Source organism: Pelodiscus sinensis, unplaced genomic scaffold (assembly GCF_049634645.1).
Source record: "Pelodiscus sinensis isolate JC-2024 unplaced genomic scaffold, ASM4963464v1 ctg174, whole genome shotgun sequence".
NCBI lineage: Eukaryota > Metazoa > Chordata > Testudines > Trionychidae > Pelodiscus > Pelodiscus sinensis.
In genome coordinates, this window is record NW_027466019.1 from 24833 (window position 1) to 48110 (window position 23278).

The window sequence follows — 23278 nt, forward strand, 5'->3', positions numbered from 1 at the left end:
GCATGGGCACCAGGGCTCCCACAGCCCCTCTGCCCGAGAGCCCCGCTACCCCAGCGCCCCCCGCATGGGCACCAGGGCTCCCACAGCCCCTCTGCCCTAGAGCCCTGCTACCCCAGCGCCCCCCGCATGGGCACCAGGGCTCCCACAGCCCCTCTGCCCGAGAGCCCCGCTGCCCCAGCGCCCCCCGCATGGGCACCAGGGCTCCCACAGCCCCTCTGCCCGAGAGCCCCTCTGCCCCAGCGCCCCCGCATGGGCACCAGGGCTCCCACAGCCCCTCTGCCCGAGAGCCCCGCTGCCCCAGGGCCCCCGCATGGGCACCAGGGCTCCCACAGCCCCTCTGCCCGAGAGCCCCGCTACCCCAGCGCCCCCCCCGCATGGGCACCAGGGCTCCCACAGCCCCTCTGCCCGAGAGCCCCGCTGCCCCAGCGCCCCCCGCATGGGCACCAGGGCTCCCACAGCCCCTCTGCCCTAGAGCCCCTCTGCCCCAGCGCCTCCCCCGCATGGGCACCAGGGTTCCCACAGCCCCTCTGCCCGGGAGCCCCGCTGCCCCAGCGCCCCCCGCATGGGCACCAGGGCTCCCACAGCCCCTCTGCCCGAGAGCCCCTCTGCCCCAGCGCCCCCCGCATGGGCACCAGGGCTCCCACAGCCCCTCTGCCCGACAGCCCCTCTGCCCCAGCGCCCCCGCATGGGCACCAGGGCTCCCACAGCCCCTCTGCCCGAGAGCCCCGCTGCCCCAGGGCCCCCCGCATGGGCACCAGGGCTCCCACAGCCCCTCTGCCCGAGAGCCCCGCTACCCCAGCGCCCCCCGCATGGGCACCAGGGCTCCCACAGCCCCTCTGCCCGAGAGCCCCGCTGCCCCAGCGCCCCCCGCATGGGCACCAGGGCTCCCACAGCCCCTCTGCCCTAGAGCCCTGCTACCCCAGCGCCCCCCCCGCATGGGCACCGGGGCTCCCACAGCCCCTCTGCCCTAGAGCCCTGCTACCCCAGCGCCCCCCCCGCATGGGCACCAGGGCTCCCACAGCCCCTCTGCCCGAGAGCCCCGCTGCCCCAGCGCCCCCCGCATGGGCACCAGGGCTCCCACAGCCCCTCTGCCCTAGAGCCCTGCTACCCCAGCGCCCCCCCCGCATGGGCACCAGGGCTCCCACAGCCCCTCTGCCCGAGAGCCCCGCTGCCCCAGCGCCCCCCCGCATGGGCACCAGGGCTCCCACAGCCCCTCTGCCCGAGAGCCCCGCTGCCCCAGCGCCCCCCCCCCGCATGGGCACCAGGGCTCCCACAGCCCCTCCGCCCGAGAGCCCCGCTGCCCCAGCGCCCCCCGCATGGGCACCAGGGCTCCCACAGCCCCTCTGCCCGAGAGCCCCGCTACCCCAGCGCCCCCCCCGCATGGGCACCAGGGCTCCCACAGCCCCTCTGCCCTAGAGCCCTGCTACCCCAGCGCCCCCCCCGCATGGGCACCAGGGCTCCCACAGCCCCTCTGCCCGAGAGCCCCGCTGCCCCAGCGCCCCCGCATGGGCACCAGGGCTCCCACAGCCCCTCTGCCCTAGAGCCCCGCTGCCCCAGCGCCCCCGCATGGGCACCAGGGCTCCCACAGCCCCTCTGCCCGAGAGCCCCGCTGCCCCAGCGCCCCCGCATGGGCACCAGGGCTCCCACAGCCCCTCTGCCCGAGAGCCCCGCTGCCCCAGCGCCCCCCGCATGGGCACCAGGGCTCCCACAGCCCCTCTGCCCGAGAGCCCTGCTACCCCAGCGCCCCCGCATGGGCACCAGGGCTCCCACAGCCCCTCTGCCCGAGAGCCCCGCTGCCCCAGGGCCCCCCGCATGGGCACCAGGGCTCCCACAGCTCCTCTGCCCGAGAGCCCTGCTACCCCAGCGCCCCCCGCATGGGCACCAGGGCTCCCACAGCCCCTCTGCCCGAGAGCCCCGCTGCCCCAGCGCCCCCCGCATGGGCACCAGGGCTCCCACAGCCCCTCTGCCCGAGAGCCCCGCTGCCCCAGCGCCCCCCCCGCATGGGCACCAGGGCTCCCACAGCCCCTCCGCCCGAGAGCCCCGCTATCCCAGCGCCCCCCGCATGGGCACCAGGGCTCCCACAGCCCCTCTGCCCGAGAGCCCCGCTGCCCCAGCGCCCCCCGCATGGGCACCAGGGCTCCCACAGCCCCTCTGCCCGAGAGCCCCTCTACCCCAGTGCCCCCCGCATGGGCACCAGGGCTCCCACAGCCCCTCTGCCCGAGAGCCCCGCTACCCCAGCGCCCCCGCATGGGCACCAGGGCTCCCACAGCCCCTCTCCCCGAGAGCCCCGCTGCCCCAGCGCCCCCCCCGCATGGGCACCGGGGCTCCCACAGCCCCTCTGCCCGACAGCCCCTCTGCCCCAGCGCCCCCCGCATGGGCACCAGGGCTCCCACAGCCCCTCCGCCCGAGAGCCCCGCTGCCCCAGCGCCCCCGCATGGGCACCAGGGCTCCCACAGCCCCTCCGCCCGAGAGCCCCGCTGCCCCAGCGCCCCCGCATGGGCACCAGGGCTCCCACAGCCCCTCCGCCCGAGAGCCCCTCTGCCCCAGCGCCCCCCGCATGGGCACCAGGGCTCCCACAGCCCCTCTGCCCGAGAGCCCCGCTGCCCCAGCGCCCCCCGCATGGGCACCAGGGCTCCCACAGCCCCTCTGCCCGAGAGCCCCGCTGCCCCAGCGCCCCCCGCATGGGCACCAGGGCTCCCACAGCCCCTCTGCCCTAGAGCCCCTCTGCCCCAGCGCCTCCCCCGCATGGGCACCAGGGCTCCCACAGCCCCTCTGCCCGAGAGCCCCGCTGCCCCAGCGCCCCCCGCATGGGCACCAGGGCTCCCACAGCCCCTCTGCCCTAGAGCCCCTCTGCCCCAGCGCCCCCCGCATGGGCACCAGGGCTCCCACAGCCCATCCGCCCGAGAGCCCCGCTGCCCCAGCGCCCCCCGCATGGGCACCAGGGCTCCCACAGCCCCTCTGCCCGAGAGCCCCGCTGCCCCAGCGCCCCCCGCATGGGCACCAGGGCTCCCACAGCTCCTCTGCCCGAGAGCCCCGCTGCCCCAGCGCCCCCCGCATGGGCACCAGGGCTCCCACAGCCCCTCTGCCCTAGAGCCCCTCTGCCCCAGCGCCTCCCCCGCATGGGCACCAGGGCTCCCACAGCCCCTCTGCCCTAGAGCCCCGCTGCCCCAGCACCCCCCGCATGGGCACCAGGGCTCCCACAGCTCCTCTGCCCGAGAGCCCTGCTACCCCAGCGCCCCCGCATGGGCACCAGGGCTCCCACAGCCCCTCTGCCCGAGAGCCCCTCTGCCCCAGCGCCCCCGCATGGGCACCAGGGCTCCCACAGCCCCTCTGCCCGAGAGCCCCGCTGCCCCAGCGCCCCCCGCATGGGCACCAGGGCTCCCACAGCCCCTCTGCCCGAGAGCCCCGCTGCCCCAGCGCCCCCCCGCATGGGCACCAGGGCTCCCACAGCCCCTCTGCCCGAGAGCCCCGCTATCCCAGCGCCCCCGCATGGGCACCAGGGCTCCCACAGCCCCTCTGCCCTAGAGCCCCGCTGCCCCAGCGCCTCCCCCGCATGGGCACCAGGGCTCCCACAGCCCCTCTGCCCTAGAGCCCCGCTGCCCCAGCGCCTCCCCCGCATGGGCACCAGGGCTCCCACAGCCCCTCTGCCCGAGAGCCCCGCTGCCCCAGCGCCTCCCCGCATGGGCACCAGGGCTCCCACAGCCCCTCTGCCCGAGAGCCCCTCTGCCCCAGCGCCCCCCCCGCATGGGCACCAGGGCTCCCACAGCCCCTCTGCCCGAGAGCCCCTCTGCCCCAGCGCCCCCCCCGCATGGGCACCGGGGCTCCCACAGCCCCTCTGCCCGAGAACCCCGCTGCCCCAGGGCCCCCCGCATGGGCACCAGGGCTCCCACAGCCCCTCTGCCCGAGAGCCCTGCTGCCCCAGCGCCCCCGCATGGGCACCAGGGCTCCCACAGCCCCTCTGCCCGAGAGCCCCTCTGCCCCAGCGCCCCCCGCATGGGCACCAGGGCTCCCACAGCCCCTCTGCCCGAGAGCCCCGCTGCCCCAGCGCCCCCCGCATGGGCACCAGGGCTCCCACAGCCCCTCTGCCCGAGAGCCCCGCTATCCCAGCGCCCCCGCATGGGCACCAGGGCTCCCACAGCCCCTCTGCCCGAGAGCCCCGCTGCCCCAGCGCCCCCCCCCCCGCATGGGCACCAGGGCTCCCACAGCCCCTCTGCCCGAGAGCCCCGCTGCCCCAGCGCCCCCCGCATGGGCACCAGGGCTCCCACAGCCCCTCTGCCCGAGAGCCCCTCTGCCCCAGCGCCCCCCGCATGGGCACCAGGGCTCCCACAGCCCCTCTGCCCGAGAGCCCCTCTGCCCCAGCGCCCCCCGCATGGGCACCAGGGCTCCCACAGCCCCTCTGCCCGAGAGCCCCGCTACCCCAGCGCCTCCCCCGCATGGGCACCAGGGCTCCCACAGCCCCTCCGCCCGAGAGCCCCGCTGCCCCAGCGCCCCCGCATGGGCACCAGGGCTCCCACAGCCCCTCCGCCCGAGAGCCCCGCTGCCCCAGCGCCCCCCCGCATGGGCACCAGGGCTCCCACAGCCCCTCTGCCCGAGAGCCCCGCTGCCCCAGCGCCCCCGCATGGGCACCAGGGCTCCCACAGCCCCTCTGCCCGAGAGCCCCGCTATCCCAGCGCCCCCGCATGGGCACCAGGGCTCCCACAGCCCCTCCGCCCGAGAGCCCCTCTGCCCCAGCGCCCCCCCGCATGGGCACCAGGGCTCCCACAGCCCCTCTGCCCGAGAGCCCCTCTGCCCCAGCGCCCCCCGCATGGGCACCAGGGCTCCCACAGCCCCTCTGCCCGAGAGCCCCGCTGCCCCAGCGCCCCCGCATGGGCACCAGGGCTCCCACAGCCCCTCCGCCCGAGAGCCCCGCTATCCCAGCGCCCCCGCATGGGCACCGGGGCTCCCACAGCCCCTCTGCCCGAGAGCCCCGCTATCCCAGCGCCCCCCGCATGGGCACCAGGGCTCCCACAGCCCCTCTGCCCGAGAGCCCCGCTACCCCAGCGCCCCCCGCATGGGCACCAGGGCTCCCACAGCCCCTCTGCCCGAGAGCCCCGCTGCCCCAGTGCCCCCCGCATGGGCACCAGTGCTCCCACAGCCCCTCTGCCCTAGAGCCCCGCTGCCCCAGGGCCCCCCCCCCGCATGGGCACCGGGGCTCCCACAGCCCCTCTGCCCGAGAGCCCCGCTGCCCCAGCGCCCCCTGCATGGGCACCAGGGCTCCCACAGCCCCTCTGCCCGAGAGCCCTGCTACCCCAGAGCCCCCCGCATGGGCACCAGGGCTCCCACAGCCCCTCTGCCCGAGAGCCCCGCTGCCCCAGCGCCCCCCCGCATGGGCACCAGGGCTCCCACAGCCCCTCTGCCCGAGAGCCCCGCTGCCCCAGCGCCCCCTGCATGGGCACCAGGGCTCCCACAGCCCCTCCGCCCGAGAGCCCCGCTGCCCCAGCGCCCCCCGCATGGGCACCAGGGCTCCCACAGCCCCTCTGCCCGAGAGCCCCGCTGCCCCAGGGCCCCCCGCATGGGCACCAGGGCTCCCACAGCCCCTCTGCCCGAGAGCCCCGCTATCCCAGCGCCCCCGCATGGGCACCAGGGCTCCCACAGCCCCTCTGCCCGAGAGCCCCGCTGCCCCAGCGCCCCCTGCATGGGCACCAGGGCTCCCACAGCCCCTCCGCCCGAGAGCCCCGCTGCCCCAGCGCCCCCCGCATGGGCACCAGGGCTCCCACAGCCCCTCTGCCCGAGAGCCCCGCTACCCCAGCGCCTCCCCCGCATGGGCACCAGGGCTCCCACAGCCCCTCTGCCCGAGAGCCCTGCTACCCCAGTGCCCCCCCGCATGGGCACCAGGGCTCCCACAGCCCCTCTGCCTGAGAGCCCCGCTGCCCCAGCGCCCCCCCCGCATGGGCACCAGGGCTCCCACAGCTCCTCTGCCCGAGAGCCCCGCTGCCCCAGCGCCCCCCGCATGGGCACGAGGGCTCCCACAGCCCCTCCGCCCGAGAGCCCCGCTGCCCCAGCGCCCCCCCCGCATGGGCACCAGGGCTCCCACAGCCCCTCTGCCCGAGAGCCCCTCTGCCCCAGCGCCCCCCGCATGGGCACCAGGGCTCCCACAGCCCCTCTGCCCGAGAGCCCTGCTACCCCAGTGCCCCCCCGCATGGGCACCAGGGCTCCCACAGCCCCTCTGCCCGAGAGCCCTGCTACCCCAGAGCCCCCCGCATGGGCACCAGGGCTCCCACAGCCCCTCCGCCCGAGAGCCCCTCTGCCCCAGCGCCCCCTGCATGGGCACCAGGGCCCCCACAGCCCCTCTGCCCGAGAGCCCTGCTACCCCAGCGCCCCCCGCATGTGCACCAGGGCTCCCACAGCCCCTCTGCCCGAGAGCCCCGCTATCCCAGCGCCCCCGCATGGGCACCAGGGCCCCCACAGCCCCTCTGCCCGAGAGCCCTGCTACCCCAGCGCCCCCCGCATGGGCACCAGGGCTCCCACAGCCCCTCTGCCCGAGAGCCCCGCTACCCCAGCGCCCCCCCGCATGGGCACCAGGGCTCCCACAGCCCCTCCGCCCGAGAGCCCCTCTGCCCCAGCGCCCCCCGCATGGGCACCAGGGCTCCCACAGCCCCTCCGCCCGAGAGCCCCTCTGCCCCAGCGCCCCCCGCATGGGCACCAGGGCTCCCACAGCCCCTCCGCCCGAGAGCCCCTCTGCCCCAGCGCCCCCCGCATGGGCACCAGGGCTCCCACAGCCCCTCCGCCCGAGAGCCCCGCTATCCCAGCGCCCCCGCATGGGCACCAGGGCTCCCACAGCCCCTCTGCCCGAGAGCCCCGCTGCCCCAGCGCCCCCCGCATGGGCACCAGGGCTCCCACAGCCCCTCTCCCCGAGAGCCCCGCTGCCCCAGCGCCCCCCCCGCATGGGCACCAGGGCTCCCACAGCCCCTCTGCCCGAGAGCCCCGCTGCCCCAGCGCCCCCCCGCATGGGCACCGGGGCTCCCACAGCCCCTCTGCCCTAGAGCCCCGCTGCCCCAGAGCCCCTCCGCATGGGCACCAGGGCTCCCACAGCCCCTCTGCCCTAGAGCCCCGCTGCCCCAGAGCCCCTCCGCATGGGCACCAGGGCTCCCACAGCCCCTCTGCCCTAGAGCCCCGCTGCCCCAGAGCCCCTCCGCATGGGCACCAGGGCTCCCACAGCCCCTCCGCCCGAGAGCCCCGCTACCCCAGCGCCCCCGCATGGGCACCAGGGCTCCCACAGCCCCTCTCCCCGAGAGCCCCGCTGCCCCAGCGCCCCCCCCCGCATGGGCATCAGGGCTCCCACAGCCCCTCTGCCCGAGAGCCCCGCTGCCCCAGCGCCCCCGCATGGGCACCAGGGCTCCCACAGCCCCTCTGCCCGTGAGCCCCGCTGCCCCAGCGCCCCCCCCGCATGGGCACCAGGGCTCCCACAGCCCCTCTGCCCGAGAGCCCCGCTGCCCCAGGGCCCCCTGCATGGGCACCAGGGCTCCCACAGCCCCTCTGCCCTAGAGCCCCGCTGCCCCAGCGCCCCCGCATGGGCACCAGGGCTCCCACAGCCCCTCTGCCCGAGAGCCCCGCTACCCCAGCGCCCCCCCCGCATGGGCACCAGGGCTCCCACAGCCCCTCTCCCCGAGAGCCCCGCTGCCCCAGCGCCCCCCCCGCATGGGCACCAGGGCTCCCACAGCCCCTCTGCCCTAGAGCCCCGCTATCCCAGCGCCCCCCGCATGGGCACCAGGGCTCCCACAGCCCCTCTGCCCTAGAGCCCCGCTGCCCCAGCGCCCCCCGCATGGGCACCAGGGCTCCCACAGCCCCTCTGCCCGAGAGCCCCAGGTGGGCACCAGCTGCTCTGCACCCTCCACCCGAGAGCTGCATGTGTGGGGGCTGGCACCCCACTGTCTCAGTGCCCCCTCCACGTGGGTACCAGGGCTCCCACTATCCGAGACCACCCCCCCCCCCCCCAGCATGATTACTGGCCCTACCTGGCTACCAGACCTCCCCTGCCTGACAAGCCCACCTGCCTGGGCACCAGCCCCCTCTGCCCCGGCGCCCCGCTGCAGGGGCCCTAGAATCGCAGGGTCCTAGGACTGGGAGGGGCTCGCGAGGCGTCGAGCCCAGTTCCCCGCCCTCCCGGCAGGGCCAGGCATCGCCTAGAGCAGCCCTGGCAGGTGTCTGCCCAACCTGCCTTCAGCGTCTCCAGGGACGGGGATTCCACAACCCCCGGCAACTTGGTCCAGAGTTTGACCCCCCGACAGGCAGGAAGCGTTTCCTGATGTCCAACCTCAACCTCCCTGGCTGCAGCCTACGCCCCTGGCGGCTTGTCCTGTCTGCAGGGGCCAAAGGGAACAGCCCCCCTCGCGACCCCTTTTAGGTACCTGAAAGCCGCCCGCGCGTCCCTCAGTCGTCTCCTTCCCAAACTCAAGGAGCCCAGGTCCTTCAGCCTCCCTCAGGGCCACTTCAGCATCCTCGTGGCAGACCCCACATCCTCCACCCCATAGCGCCAGGAGCCGTGCAGGGGGCCAGGCCCTCCTCGCCGCCTGCCCCCGTCCCACAGCCCCATCCGTGGCTCCCAGGGCAGTCCCCCCACACCTCACGGGTTCCTGGATCGAGGGCCCCCACCCTCTGGGGCGCGGGCTGTCTCCCAGATCCATCTCCTAGGGACAGACATGGCCCCACCCTCTGGGGCGTGGGCTGTCTCCCAGATCCATCTCCTAGGGACTGACATGGCCCCCACCCCATGGCCGTGCGCTGGGCTGTCTCCCAGATCCATCTCCTAGGGACAGACATGGCCCCACCCTCTGGGGCGTGGGCTGTCTCCCAGATCCATCTCCTAGGGACAGACATGGCCCCCACCCTCTGGGGCGTGGGCTGTCTCCCAGATCCATCTCCTAGGCACAGACATGGCCCCACCCTCTGGGGCGTGGGCTGTCTCCCAGATCCATCTCCTAGGGACAGACATGGCCCCACCCTCTGGGGCGCGGGCTGTCTCCCAGATCCATCTCCTAGGGACAGACATGGCCCCCACCCTCTGGGGCGCGGGCTGTCTCCCAGATCCATCTCCTAGGGACAGACATGGCCCCCACCCTCTGGGGCGCGGGCTGTCTCCCAGATCCATCTCCTAGGGACAGACATGGCCCCCACCCTCTGGGGCGCGGGCTGTCTCCCAGATCCATCTCCTAGGGACAGACATGGCCCCCACCCTCTGGGGCGCGGGCTGTCTCCCAGATCCATCTCCTAGGGACAGACATGGCCCCACCCTCTGGGGCGCGGGCTGTCTCCCAGATCCATCTCCTAGGCACAGACATGGCCCCACCCTCTGGGGCGTGGGCTGTCTCCCAGATCCATCTCCTAGGGACAGACATGGCCCCCACCCTCTGGGGCGCGGGCTGTCTCCCAGATCCATCTCCTAGGGACAGACATGGCCCCCACCCTCTGGGGCGCGGGCTGTCTCCCAGATCCATCTCCTAGGGACAGACATGGCCCCCACCCTCTGGGGCGCGGGCTGTCTCCCAGATCCATCTCCTAGGGACAGACATGGCCCCACCCTCTGGGGCGTGGGCTGTCTCCCAGATCCATCTCCTAGGCACAGACATGGCCCCACCCTCTGGGGCGTGGGCTGTCTCCCAGATCCATCTCCTAGGGACAGACATGGCCCCCACCCTCTGGGGCGCGGGCTGTCTCCCAGATCCATCTCCTAGGGACAGACATGGCCCCACCCCATGGCCGTGCGCTGGGCCAGGGCCTCTTCCGGCTGCGTGCTGCCTGGGGCCGGAGCGGGGTGGCTGGCCCCACCCTCCCTCGTGACTAACGACTCTCCTGTGCCCGCAGTGAGGCCGGGCCCCCCGCGAGACGTGGCCGCACACAGCGAGGGTGGGAAGCTGCACCTCTCGTGGGACCCCCCAGCCTCCTGGACGAGGCCCCACTCCTACTTCCCCCTGCGCTACCAGCTGGAGTACCAGCACCCCAACGGCACCACGGTAACGGGACCCCGCCGGGCTTGTACCCCCCCACAGACAGCACCAAGGCAACCAGTGCACCCTCCCCTCCCCCCACCCGTCACTCATCCCGCCGGGGCTTGTACCCCCCCCACAGACAGCACCAAGGCAACCGGTGCACCCTCCCCTCTCCCCACCCGTCACTCATCCCGCCGGGGCTTGTACCCCCCCCCACAGACAGCACCAAGGCAACCGGTGCACCCTCCCCTCCCCCCACCCGTCACTCATCCCGCCGGGGCTTGTACCCCCCCCCCCAGACAGCACCAAGGCAACCGGTGCACCCTCCCCTCCCCCCACCCGTCACTCATCCCGCCGGGGCTTGTACCCCCCCCACAGACAGCACCAAGGCAACCGGTGCACCCTCCCCTCCCCCCACCCATCACTCATCCCGCCGGGGCTTGTACCCCCCCCACAGACAGCACCAAGGCAACCGCTGCACCCTCCCCTCCCCCCACCTGTCACTCATCCCGCCGGGGCTTGTACCCTCCCCACAGAAAGCACCAAGGCAACCGGTGCACCCTCCCCTCCCCCCACCTGTCACTCATCCCGCCGGGGCTTGTACCCCCCCCCACAGACAGCACCAAGGCAACCGGTGCACCCTCCCCTCCCCCCACCTGTCACTCATCCCGCCGGGGCTTGTACCCCCCCCACAGACAGCACCAAGGCAACCGCTGCACCCTCCCCTCCCCCCACCTGTCACTCATCCCGCCGGGGCTTGTACCCTCCCCACAGAAAGCACCAAGGCAACCGGTGCACCCTCCCCTCCCCCCACCTGTCACTCATCCCGCCGGGGCTTGTACCCCCCCCACAGACAGCACCAAGGCAACCGGTGCACCCTCCCCTCCCCCCACCTGTCACTCATCCCGCCGGGGCTTGTACCCCCCCCACAGACAGCACCAAGGCAACCGGTGCACCCTCCCCTCCCCCCACCCGTCACTCATCCCGCCGGGGCTTGTACCCCCCCCACAGACAGCACCAAGGCAACCGGTGCACCCTCCCCTCCCCCCACCTGTCACTCATCCCGCCGGGGCTTGTACCCCCCCCCACAGACAGCACCAAGGCAACCGGTGCACCCTCCCCTCTCCCCACCTGTCACTCATCCCGCCGGGGCTTGTACCCCCCCCACAGACAGCACCTAGGCAACCGGTGCACCCTCCCCTCTCCCCACCTGTCACTCATCCCGCCGGGGCTTGTACCCCCCCCCACAGACAGCACCAAGGCAACCGGTGCACCCTCCCCTCCCCCCACCTGTCACTCATCCCGCCGGGGCTTGTACCCCCCCCCCACAGACAGCACCAAGGCAACCGGTGCACCCTCCCCTCTCCCCACCTGTCACTCATCCCGCCGGGGCTTGTACCCCCCCCACAGACAGCACCAAGGCAACCGGTGCACCCTCCCCTCTCCCCACCTGTCACTCATCCCGCCGGGGCTTGTACCCCCCCCCACAGACAGCACCAAGGCAACCGGTGCACCCTCCCCTCCCCCCACCTGTCACTCATCCCGCCGGGGCTTGTACCCCCCCCACAGACAGCACCAAGGCAACCGGTGCACCCTCCCCTCTCCCCACCTGTCACTCATCCCGCCGGGCTTGTACCCCCCCCACAGACAGCACCTAGGCAACCGGTGCACCCTCCCCTCTCCCCACCTGTCACTCATCCCGCCGGGGCTTGTACCCCCCCCACAGACAGCACCTAGGCAACCGGTGCACCCTCCCCTCTCCCCACCTGTCACTCATCCCGCCGGGCTTGTACCCCCCCCACAGACAGCACCAAGGCAACCGGTGCACCCTCCCCTCCCCCCACCTGTCACTCATCCCGCCGGGGCTTGTACCCCTCCCCACAGACAGCACCAAGGCAACCGGTGCACCCTCCCCTCCCCCCACCTGTCACTCATCCCGCCGGGACTTGTACCCCCCCCACAGACAGCACCAAGGCAACCGGTGCACCCTCCCCTCCCCCCACCTGTCACTCATCCCGCCGGGGCTTGTACCCCTCCCCACAGACAGCACCAAGGCAACCGGTGCACCCTCCCCTCCCCCCACCTGTCACTCATCCCGCCGGGGCTTGTACCCCCCCCACAGACAGCACCAAGGCAACCGGTGCACCCTCCCCTCCCCCCACCTGTCACTCATCCCGCCGGGGCTTGTACCACCCCCCCACAGACAGCACCAAGGCAACCGGTGCACCCTCCCCTCTCCCCACCTGTCACTCATCCCGCCGGGGCTTGTACCCCCCCCCCACAGACAGCACCAAGGCAACCGGTGCACCCTCCCCTCCCCCCACCTGTCACTCATCCCGCCGGGGCTTGTACCCCCCCCCCCACAGACAGCACCAAGGCAACCGGTGCACCCTCCCCTCTCCCCACCTGTCACTCATCCCGCCGGGGCTTGTACCCCCCCCCCCACAGACAGCACCAAGGCAACCGGTGCACCCTCCCCTCCCCCCACCTGTCACTCATCCCGCCGGGGCTTGTACCCCCCCCCCCACAGACAGCACCAAGGCAACCGGTGCACCCTCCCCTCCCCCCACCTGTCACTCATCCCGCCGGGGCTTGTACCCCCCCCACAGACAGCACCAAGGCAACCGGTGCACCCTCCCCTCTCCCCACCCGTCACTCATCCCGCCGGGGCTTGTACCCCCCCCCCACAGACAGCACCAAGGCAACCGGTGCACCCTCCCCTCTCCCCACCCGTCACTCATCCCGCTGGGGCTTGTGTCACCCCCTCTCCGCCTGTACCCCCTAACCCAGCCTGTCCTGTGCTCTGTTCCCAGCCGTACCCCCCCAGCCTGTCCTGCGCTCTGTTCCCAGCCGTACCCCCCCCAGCCTGTCCTGCGCTCTGTTCCCAGCCGTACCCCCCCAGCCTGTCCTGCGCTCTGTTCCCAGCCGTACCCCCCCCAGCCTGTCCTGCGCTCTGTTCCCAGCCCTACCCCCCAGCCTGTCCTGCGCTCTGTTCCCAGCCGTACCCCCCCAGCCTGTCCTGTGCTCTGTTCCCTGCCGTACCCCCCCTAGCCTGTCCTGCGCTCTGTTCCCAGCCGTACCCCCCCAGCCTGTCCTGCGCTCTGTTCCCAGCCGTACCCCCCCAGCCTGTCCTGCGCTCTGTTCCCAGCTCTACCCCCCCAGCCTGTCCTGCGCTCTGTTCCCAGCCGTACCCCCCCAGCCTGTCCTGCGCTCTGTTCCCAGCCCTACCCCCCCAGCCTGTCCTGCGCTCTGTTCCCAGCCGTACTCCCCCAGCCTGTCCTGCGCTCTGTTCCCTGCCGTACCCCCCTAGCCTGTCCTGCGCTCTGTTCCCAGCTCTACCCCCCCAGCCTGTCCTGCGCTCTGTTCCCAGCCGTACCCCCCCAGCCTGTCCTGCGCTCTGTTCCCAGCCCTACCCCCCCAGCCTGTCCTGCGCTCTGTTCCCAGCCGTACTCCCCCAGCCTGTCCTGCGCTCTGTTCCCTGCCGTACCCCCCCAGCCTGTCCTGCGCTCTGTTCCCAGCCCTACCCCCCCAGCCTGTCCTGCGCTCTGTTCCCAGCTGTACCCCCCCAGCCTGTCCTGCGCTCTGTTCCCTGCCCTACCCCCCCCCGCCTGTCCTGCGCTCTGTTCCCAGCCCTACCCCCCCAGCCTGTCCTGCGCTCTGTTCCCAGCTCTACCCCCCCAGCCTGTCCTGCGCTCTGTTCCCAGCCGTACCCCCCCAGCCTGTCCTGCGCTCTGTTCCCAGCCGTACCCCCCCCAGCCTGTCCTGCGCTCTGTTCCCAGCCGTACCCCCCCAGCCTGTCCTGCGCTCTGTTCCCAGCCGTACCCCCCCAGCCTGTCCTGTGCTCTGTTCCCAGCCGTACCCCCCCAGCCTGTCCTGCGCTCTGTTCCCAGCCGTACCCCCCCAGCCTGTCCTGCGCTCTGTTCCCTGCCCTACCCCCCCAGCCTGTCCTGCGCTCTGTTCCCAGCCGTACCCCCCAGCCTGTCCTGCGCTCTGTTCCCAGCCCTACCCCCCCAGCCTGTCCTGCGCTCTGTTCCCAGCCGTACCCCCCCAGCCTGTCCTGCGCTCTGTTCCCTGCCGTACCCCCCCAGCCTGTCCTGCGCTCTGTTCCCAGCCGTACCCCCCCAGCCTGTCCTGCGCTCTGTTCCCTGCCGTACCCCCCCCTAGCCTGTCCTGCGCTCTGTTCCCAGCTCTACCCCCCCAGCCTGTCCTGCGCTCTGTTCCCTGCCGTACCCCCCCTAGCCTGTCCTGCGCTCTGTTCCCTGCCGTACCCCCCCTAGCCTGTCCTGCGCTCTGTTCCCAGCTCTACCCCCCCAGCCTGTCCTGCGCTCTGTTCCCAGCCCTACCCCCCCAGCCTGTCCTGCGCTCTGTTCCCAGCCCTACCCCCCCAGCCTGTCCTGCGCTCTGTTCCCTGCCGTACCCCCCCAGCCTGTCCTGCGCTCTGTTCCCTGCCGTACCCCCCCTAGCCTGTCCTGCGCTCTGTTCCCAGCTCTACCCCCCCAGCCTGTCCTGCGCTCTGTTCCCAGCCCTACCCCCCCAGCCTGTCCTGCGCTCTGTTCCCAGCCGTACCCCCCCAGCCTGTCCTGCGCTCTGTTCCCAGCTCTACCCCCCCCAGCCTGTCCTGCGCTCTGTTCCCAGCCGTACCCCCCCAGCCTGTCCTGCGCTCTGTTCCCTGCCGTACCCCCCCAGCCTGTCCTGCGCTCTGTTCCCAGCCGTACCCCCCCAGCCTGTCCTGCGCTCTGTCCCCAGCCCTACCCCCCCAGCCTGTCCTGCGCTCTGTCCCCAGCCCTACCCCCCAGCCTGTCCTGCGCTCTGTTCCCTGCCCTACCCCCCAGCCTGTCCTGCGCTCTGTTCCCAGCCCTACCCCCCCAGCCTGTCCTGCGCTCTGTTCCCAGCCCTACCCCCCCAGCCTGTCCTGCGCTCTGTTCCCAGCCCTACCCCCCAGCCTGTCCTGCGCTCTGTTCCCTGCCCTACCCCCCAGCCTGTCCTGCGCTCTGTTCCCTGCCGTACCCCCCCTAGCCTGTCCTGCGCTCTGTTCCCTGCCGTACCCCCCCTAGCCTGTCCTGCGCTCTGTCCCCAGCCCTACCCCCCCAGCCTGTCCTGCGCTCTGTTCCCAGCCGTACCCCCCCAGCCTGTCCTGCGCTCTGTTCCCAGCTCTACCCCCCCAGCCTGTCCTGCGCTCTGTTCCCAGCTCTACCCCCCCAGCCTGTCCTGCGCTCTGTTCCCTGCCGTACCCCCCCCAGCCTGTCCTGCGCTCTGTTCCCAGCCCTACCCCCCCAGCCTGTCTTGTGCTCTGTTCCCAGCCCTACCCCCCAGCCTGTCCTGCGCTCTGTTCCCAGCCGTACCCCCCCAGCCTGTCCTGCGCTCTGTTCCCAGCCGTACCCCCCCAGCCTGTCCTGCGCTCTGTTGCCAGCCCTACCCCCCCCAGCCTGTCCTGCGCTCTGTTCCCAGCCGTACCCCCCCAGCCTGTCCTGCGCTCTGTTCCCAGCCGTACCCCCCTGTGACGGCGCGTTGGGGTTCCCCGTCTCCTGCACCCCGAAATGGCACAAACAGACTGCACCAGCCAGTGGAATTGAGGGTGGTTTATTGCTCCTCCAGCACAGCGCAGCACAGATGTAATCTGGTCACAGTAACTGGGCTAGGATGCCTCAGGCCCCCTTGAGATGGGGGAGACTGGGCCCCTAAACTCCAGCTCCTTCTCCTAGGCTCTCCTCCATGCCCTCCGACAGCCAGCAACCAACTCCCTAACTTCCAGCCCTGCCCCCCAGCCAAGGCAGCATTCCACCTTCCTTTGTTCCTCTCCATGGGGGGTGTCTGGCCACTGGTTTGCATAGTGACTCATCCTGTTTTGCTGGGTCGTGGTACCCACGGCAGCCAGTGGGGGTTCCCCCAGAGCCAGCAGCATAGAAACCAGCCAGGTACCCCCACTACGTCACAGTTCTCCCCCCTCCGAGAGCGAACTGAGCAGGGTCACTCCGCTCGTGACCTAGGGAAGTTCGGGTCCTCTGCGTGGGAACCCGCCCTGGGGACATGGGTGCTCCCCTTGACTCGGGCCGGCCGTGGCGAGGCCCCACATGAATTGGCTTCCCTCTGTCCACTCGCCGCAACGCTCCAGGGCGACTGGCACAGGCCTGTCCCCGGGGGTCACACCCACCCTTCCGCTGGCCTTGATCTCTGGCCGGGGTCTCTCGGGCCGGGGCCATGAGCCCAGCGAGCCTTCTCTGGACAGCCAGGGCGGCTTCCACCCCCGAAGCTCCATCCAGGGGGGTCTTCCCCTCCCATAACTCTCTCAGCCAGCCCAGAGGGTCCTCTATCTGGGGTAGGGACCCCCAAGCCGCTTTCCTCCTGTCTTGGGCCTTCCCGCCCCTCTGGCAGGAGTCACAGGACCGGCAGTACTGCTGCACGGCTGTAAAGATTCCCGGCCAATAGAAGTGCTGGAGCAGCTTCAGCCGGGTGCTCCGGATCCCCCGGTGGCCCCCAACGGGGGAATCGTGGGCCAAATACAGCAGCTTGAGGCGATACTTTCGGGGGGCGACCAGCTGCCGCTCTACCCTCCATGCCCTCACCTTCCTGGGGGGGAGCCACTCACGGAACAGGAGCCCACGCTCCCGCAGGAATCTCTCCTGGCCACCTCTCCCCCGGGGCTGAGCTGCACGGAGGCCAGCCTGGTCCCTCAGCCTCTGCAAGGAGGGGTCTGCCTGCACCTCAGCCTGGAATTCAGCTGCTGAGGCAGGGATCGGGACCTGTCCCCCACCTCTGCCTAGGTCCGGAGTCCCAGCCTGGCTGGACCCCGTGTCCACTGGGATGGGACCCTGAGGATGCTGCCAGGAGTCCTTCCCTGGACCCACGTCAGCCCCCCGCTGGCTCTGGCTCCAGGTAGTGACTAGAGCCCGCTGGGATTCATGGGGCCACTCCTCTAGGTCGTTCCCCATCAGCACCTCGGTGGGCAAGTGCGGGTGCACCCCCACTTCCTTGAGGCCTTCCTTCGCCCCCCATTTCAGATGCACCCTGGCTACAGGCACCTTAAACGGGGACCCGTCTATGCCCTTCAGGGTCAGCTGCGCGTGGGGTAGTATCCGCTCCTGGGCCACTATGTCAGATCGGGCCAGAGTCACCTCCGCCCCCGTGTCCCAGAAGCCCGTCACCTTCCTCCCATCCACCTCCAGGGGTATGAGGCACTCGCTCCGCAGGGGCCGTCCTGCCCCCACCCGGTACACGGAGAAATCCGCCTCCTGAGAATCAGACCTCCCAGGGGAGGTGCACTGAGCATCCTTCCCCTCTCTCTGAGCTGAGGTTTGCCTGCCAGCCCCTGCCTCTGGGGCAGCCTGCCCTTCCTCCCGCCCCAGCCAGTTAACCCTGGAAAGTCCCCGGTCCTGGGACCTGGTGCACTGAGCCCTCTTGTGGCCTTTTTGCCCACAGCGCTGGCAAGTTAGGCTTTGGGCTGTCTCTGTCCAGGCCCTGGCTGGTTCTCTGGGGCGCAGACGACCTGTTCCTTGGTCTCGCCCCGTAGTTGACTCCCTCCGTCGCTCAGCCGAGATCCGGTCTCTGCGCGGTTCCCTCTCTCTCCGGGACTCCCGTTCACACCTGGACCGGCTCTCCGTGAACTCATCTGCCAGTCTCCCGGCCTCCTGGGGGTTCTCTGGTCTCCGGTCCTTGAGCCACAGCCTCAATTTGGGTGGGCACGCTTCATAGAACTGCTCCATCATGACCAGCTTGAGCAGCTCCTCTGCGGTCTGGGCTCCGACTCCAGACACCCACTTGCGGCAGTATTGCGCCAGGCGGGAGGCCAGGTCCACATAGGTCTCCCGTGGCCCTTTCTGTACCCCCCGGAACTTCTTCCTGTACATCTCGGGGGTCAGCCCGAATTTGTGCAGCAGGGCCTCCTTGACTCGGTTGTAATCCCCTGGCTGTAGGTCCTCCAGCTGACTGAGCACTCCGGCCGCCTCCTGGCTCAGTGCGGGGATGAGCTCCTGCAGCCAGTCAGCTGGGGGAACCCGTTGCAGTCCACAGGCCCTCTCAAAGGCACTGAGGAACCCGTCTATGTCACCCATGTCCTTCAATTGGGCCACCACGAGCCTCTCCAAGTGGCTGGCAGCCCTGGGACCTTGGGGCCCATCCGCACTTGGCGCAGCCGGTGCCCCGCCGGTTCTCCGCTCTGCCATGGCCAGCTCATGCTGTCGCTGCCTCTCTCGATCTTGGCGCTCCTTCTCTCGGTCCTGGCGGTCCTTCTCTCGGTCCTCTACTTCCAATTCCCTGATCCGCAGCTGGATCTCCAGCCGCCGCAGCTCCGCTGGGCTGGCCCCTGCCCTAGATGGGCTACGGCTTGCAGGCCTCCCGGGAGACGCTGTCTCATCTCTCCGTTGGGTTCCAGCGCTCCTCCCCCTCTCTGAGCCTGACACACTCTCAGGGGGGGTCTGGCTGCTTCCCCTGGGGACAAGATCCTGGCCCTGTGGCTGGTCATTCTCTTCCAGCTGGGTAATCAGCTGGGCCTTGGTTGCTTTCCGCACAGGCAAGCCCCTCTCTCTGCACAGCCCCACCAGCTCTGCCTTCAAGAGTCGGGCGTAGGCCATCTGCCCGCTGGGCCCCTCGGTGCAGACTCACCAGTCTAGTGCTGCAGCGCCCCACGATTCCCAGGAACCGCTTCGCTCTGTCTCCAGTACGCCTGGCTCCAGGGCTCTTGCTTCTACTGCGCCTTGTCGCTTGCCGCTGGGAGCTTCATCCACGGGGTGCAGTGCATCCCACTTCTGACACCAGTGGGACGGCGCGTTGGGGTTCCCCGTCTCCTGCACCCCGAAATGGCACAAACAGACTGCACCAGCCAGTGGAATTGAGGGTGGTTTATTGCTCCTCCAGCACAGCGCAGCACAGATGTAATCTGGTCACAGTAACTGGGCTAGGATGCCTCAGGCCCCCTTGAGATGGGGGAGACTGGGCCCCTAAACTCCAGCCCCTTCTCCTAGGCTCTCCTCCATGCCCTCCGACAGCCAGCAACCAACTCCCTAACTTCCAGCCCTGCCCCCCAGCCAAGGCAGCATTCCACCTTCCTTTGTTCCTCTCCATGGGGGGTGTCTGGCCACTGGTTTGCATAGTGACTCATCCTGTTTTGCTGGGTCGTGGTACCCACGGCAGCCAGTGGGGGTTCCCCCAGAGCCAGCAGCATAGAAACCAGCCAGGTACCCCCACTACGTCACACCCCCCAGCCTGTCCTGCGCTCTGTTCCCAGCTCTACCCCCCCAGCCTGTCCTGCGCTCTGTTCCCAGCCCTACCCCCCCAGCGTGTCCTGAGCTCTGTTCCCAGCCGTACCCCCCCAGCCTGTCCTGCGCTCTGTTCCCAGCCGTACCCCCCCAGCCTGTCCTGCGCTCTGTTCCCAGCCGTACCCCCCCAGCCTGTCCTGCGCTCTGTTCCCAGCCCTACCCCCCCAGCCTGTCCTGCGCTCTGTTCCCAGCCCTACCCCCCCAGCCTGTCTTGTGCTCTGTTCCCAGCCCTACCCCCCCAGCCTGTCTTGTGCTCTGTTCCCAGCCCTACCCCCCCAGCCTGTCCTGCGCTCTGTTCCCAGCCCTACCCCCCCAGCCTGTCCTGCGCTCTGTTCCCAGCCCTACCCCCCCAGCCTGTCCTGCGCTCTGTTCCCAGCCCTACCCCCCCAGCCTGTCCTGCGCTCTGTTCCCAGCCCTACCCCCCCAGCCTGTCCTGCGCTCTGTTCCCAGCCCTACCCCCCCAGCCTGTCCTGCGCTCTGTTCCCAGCCCTACCCCCCCAGCCTGTCCTGCGCTCTGTTCCCAGCCCTACCCCCCCAGCCCGTCCTGCGCTCTGTTCCCAGCCCTACCCCCCCAGCCTGTCCTGCGCTCTGTTCCCAGCCCTACCCCCCCAGCCTGTCCTGCGCTCTGTTCCCAGCCCTACCCCCCCAGCCTGTCCTGCGCTCTGTTCCCAGCTCTACCCCCCCAGCCTGTCCTGCGCTCTGTTCCCAGCCGTACCCCCCCAGCCTGTCCTGCGCTCTGTTCCCAGCCCTACCCCCCCAGCCTGTCCTGCGCTCTGTTCCCAGCCCTACCCCCCCAGCCTGTCCTGCGCTCTGTTCCCAGCCCTACCCCCCCAGCCTGTCCTGTGCTCTGTTCCCAGCCGTACCCCCCCAGCCTGTCCTGCGCTCTGTTCCCTGCCGTACCGCCCCAGCCTGTCCTGCACTCTGTTCCCAGCCGTACCCCCCCAGCCTGTCCTGCGCTCTGTTCCCAGCCGTACCCCCCCAGCCTGTCCTGCGCTCTGTTCCCAGCCCTACCCCCCCAGCCTGTCCTGCGCTCTGTTCCCAGCCGTACCCCCCCAGCCTGTCCTGCGCTCTGTTCCCAGCCGTACTCCCCCAGCCTGTCCTGCGCTCTGTTCCCAGCCTTACCCCCCCCCCCAGCCTGTCCTGCGCTCTGTTCCCTGCCGTACCCCCCCAGCGTGTCCTGCGCTCTGTTCCCAGCCGTACCCCCCCAGCCTGTCCTGCGCTCTGTTCCCAGCTCTACCCCCCCAGCCCGACATACTCTGTTCCCACAGAGCTCCCTCCTAACTTTATGTTGCGCTCCTGATTGTGCAACAGCTAACTTTAGAAGCTGCTGTTTCATGTCCTCCTCAGTTATGGCTAGAGTGGGAAGAAGAATGTATCGTATGGCTTTTCCCCAGTAACCGATATTTTGTCACATTTCTGCCTTTTGTGCACTATTATTGATCCGTCTCCCATTTCTGTCTAGTAAAGGACTAAACCCAGCCTTTTGTTCCTAATATACTGTTTTAAACGTTTGTGTTGTATCCTTTTGCTTCCCTTATCAATTTTCTCCAGTTAGTAATGAATGTGAATCAGAAGCTATCAGCTTACCATGTCTTCTTTTGAATATTTATTTTAATAGCTGCTTTAATTTTCCCATGGCCACTTGAAGTGAAGGAACCCTCCCTCCTCCCCCCTCCCTGCCCGCAGACTTGTCAGCACAGGATCCCGTGTGTTGCTAGGATGCCATTTGAGTCAGGACGTTGCCGTCTCTCACCTGCACTTTCCACCCTACTGCCAGCATCACTCCTTGACCGCCTGGCTGCTGCTGCTCCCGCTCACTGTTTCTCTGCATTTCAGGGCTCCCTGCTGCTGGAGGGCGTGACAGAGATGAGCCTGGGGGGGGATGTGCGGCGAGTGCAGATCCGCTGTCAGGACCCCTTGGTCAACTCTACCTGGAGCCCCTGGACCACCTGGCCCAGCCTGTGATGGGGCGTCTAGAGCAGGACCTGCAGCCGGCCTCCCCTCGAGCCCCCCCAACCGCTGTTTGAAACCCAGCCCCCGCTGCCCTCTTTTCCAACCCCACAGCTGGCTGGAAATGCAGCCTCCCTGGGTCTACCCCTCCCAGAGCCTGTCCCATCTTGACCCCCAGCCCGCGACCCTCCCGCCAGCTGCTGCTCCCCAGCACTGGGGCCTGTCATGTTGTGGCACCCGCTGTGGGGAGCGCCCCAGTCTGGCCGGGGGCGGGGAGGTGTCTGTGCCCCTCAGACACGTGATTCACGGGGACTCTGCCTCTCTTCACCTCTTCTCCGGCTGGCAGAGGGGGGTGGGCAGCCAGGCTGGGGCGTGCGGAGCTGCTTCCACGCTGGCCCTTGAGCGGGAACAGCGGAGGGACGCAGCCCGGAACCCGCCGCCCAGCAGGGCCCCAGGGCTGCCTGCGAACACACGGGCAGCCTAGCGCCCACGGCACCAGGCCCCGCAGAAGAAGGGATTGCCCTGCGCTCGGGCGGGGGAGGAAAGGGTCCGGAGGCGCCTCCGTCTGCTCTGCAGCCCGCGCCTGCCTGCGGAAGCCCCTGGCTAGGGACGCAGGGCCCGGCCTGGCCGCTGGAGACTGTGACCGTCCCTGCTAAGAGCCCCGGGCACCTGGGTTCGGCGTGTGCGACGCGCTTCCCACACCCTGCGCCCGGCCTTCGCTCGCCTGCGCTAAGAAACCCTGCCCTGGCGGATGCCAGCGGGCCGGCCCAGCGAGAGCCCTGGGGGAGCCGAGGTTAAATCGACCTGGGTCTGACCGGTCCTTCGGGACGGGGAGAACCTGCTGGGGAGGGCGGGGCGGGGCCGGGGCGTCCTTAGGGTTCATGGTGCCCTGCGCGGGATTATTAAACTGGGGCCCCTAGGCCTGGGTTTGTTGAGCGGAAAAGGAAAAGGAAAAGGAACCCACCGCTACATTACAATCACGTTCCGCCCCAAGCCCCCACCCTGTGGGGCCCCATCCTCTCTGTCCCCTCCTCCCCTCACTTGCTGTCCCCAGCCTTATGCCCTCTCCCCGGGTTGAGACAGGCGCGGCGGCTCTGGGGCGGGGACGAGGGATTTGGGGATGGGAAGGGGTGAGAAGTTCAAGCTCTGGGAGGGGATTTGGCTGCAGGAGAGGGGACGCTGGCTCGGGGAGGGGGCTCCAGGCTGGGGAGTGCTGGGCTCAGGGGGAGGGGTGGGGTGCTGAGCAAAGCCGCAGGCTTGTGGCTGTGAGGGTGTAGGAGTTTGTGCTGGGGTGCATGAGGGGGCTCAGGGCAGGGAGGTTGGGAGTATGATGGGCTCAGGACACAGATTTTCAGTGATGCAGGAGTGTTGTGGCAGAAGACTGGGGATGTGGGGGTGCAGGAGACTGGGGATGTGGGGGTGCAGGAGACTGGGGATGTGGGGGTGCAGGAGTCTGGGGATGTGGGGGTGCAGGAGACTGGGGATGTGGGGGTGCAGGAGACTGGGGATGTGGGAGGCTCAGGACGGGGGTTCCAGTGTATGATGGGCTCAGGTTTGGGGGCAGGAGTGTTATGATGCTGCAGTGAAATGGGGCTATGGCCCCAATTGGGGGTACATTGGCCAGGCTTCATTTTTAAATAAAATACTATGTCAACTCAAAAGGTTTCAGCGTTGTCTTTATATATGAGAGGGGCAGGGACCCTGTTTGAGTCAGGGGTCACTGACCCACAAAAAAGTCAGTTGGGGCCACAAAGTGAGATGCCAAAAAAAACCCCCAAGCCTCACTAATGCAGTCCCAAGGATGCTGGCAGGGTGCTGGGTCCAGGGACAGGGTGGTGCTGGGTGCTACGGTGGGTGGCAGGGTGCTGGGTCCGGGGACAGGGTGGTGCTGGGTGCTACGGTGGGTGGCAGGGTGCTGGGTCCAGGGACAGGGTGGTGCTGGGTGCCACGGTAGGTGGCAGGGTGCTGGGTCCAGGGACAGGGTGGTGCTGGGTGCTACGGTGGGTGGCAGGGTGCTGGGGACAGGGACAGGGTGGTGCTGGGTGCTACGGTGGGTGGCAGGGTGCTGGGGACAGGGACAGGGTGGTGCTGGGTGCTACGGTGGGTGGCAGG

General features: G+C 70.2%; 1 protein-coding gene across 1 annotated transcript in view; it reads left to right on the top strand.

The window, feature by feature from the left end:
* The window catches only part of LOC142825976 (interleukin-12 subunit beta-like), a 31696-nt gene extending 8881 nt beyond the window's left edge, over positions 1 to 22815 (top strand). The window contains exons 6-7 of the mRNA XM_075918333.1: positions 9841 to 9989; positions 21053 to 22815. Coding sequence (XP_075774448.1) covers positions 9841 to 9989; positions 21053 to 21181 — 278 coding nt within the window. The 3' untranslated portion in view covers positions 21182 to 22815. The remainder of the gene's footprint in view (positions 1 to 9840; positions 9990 to 21052) is intronic.
* Positions 22816 to 23278: the final 463 nt, after the last annotated feature.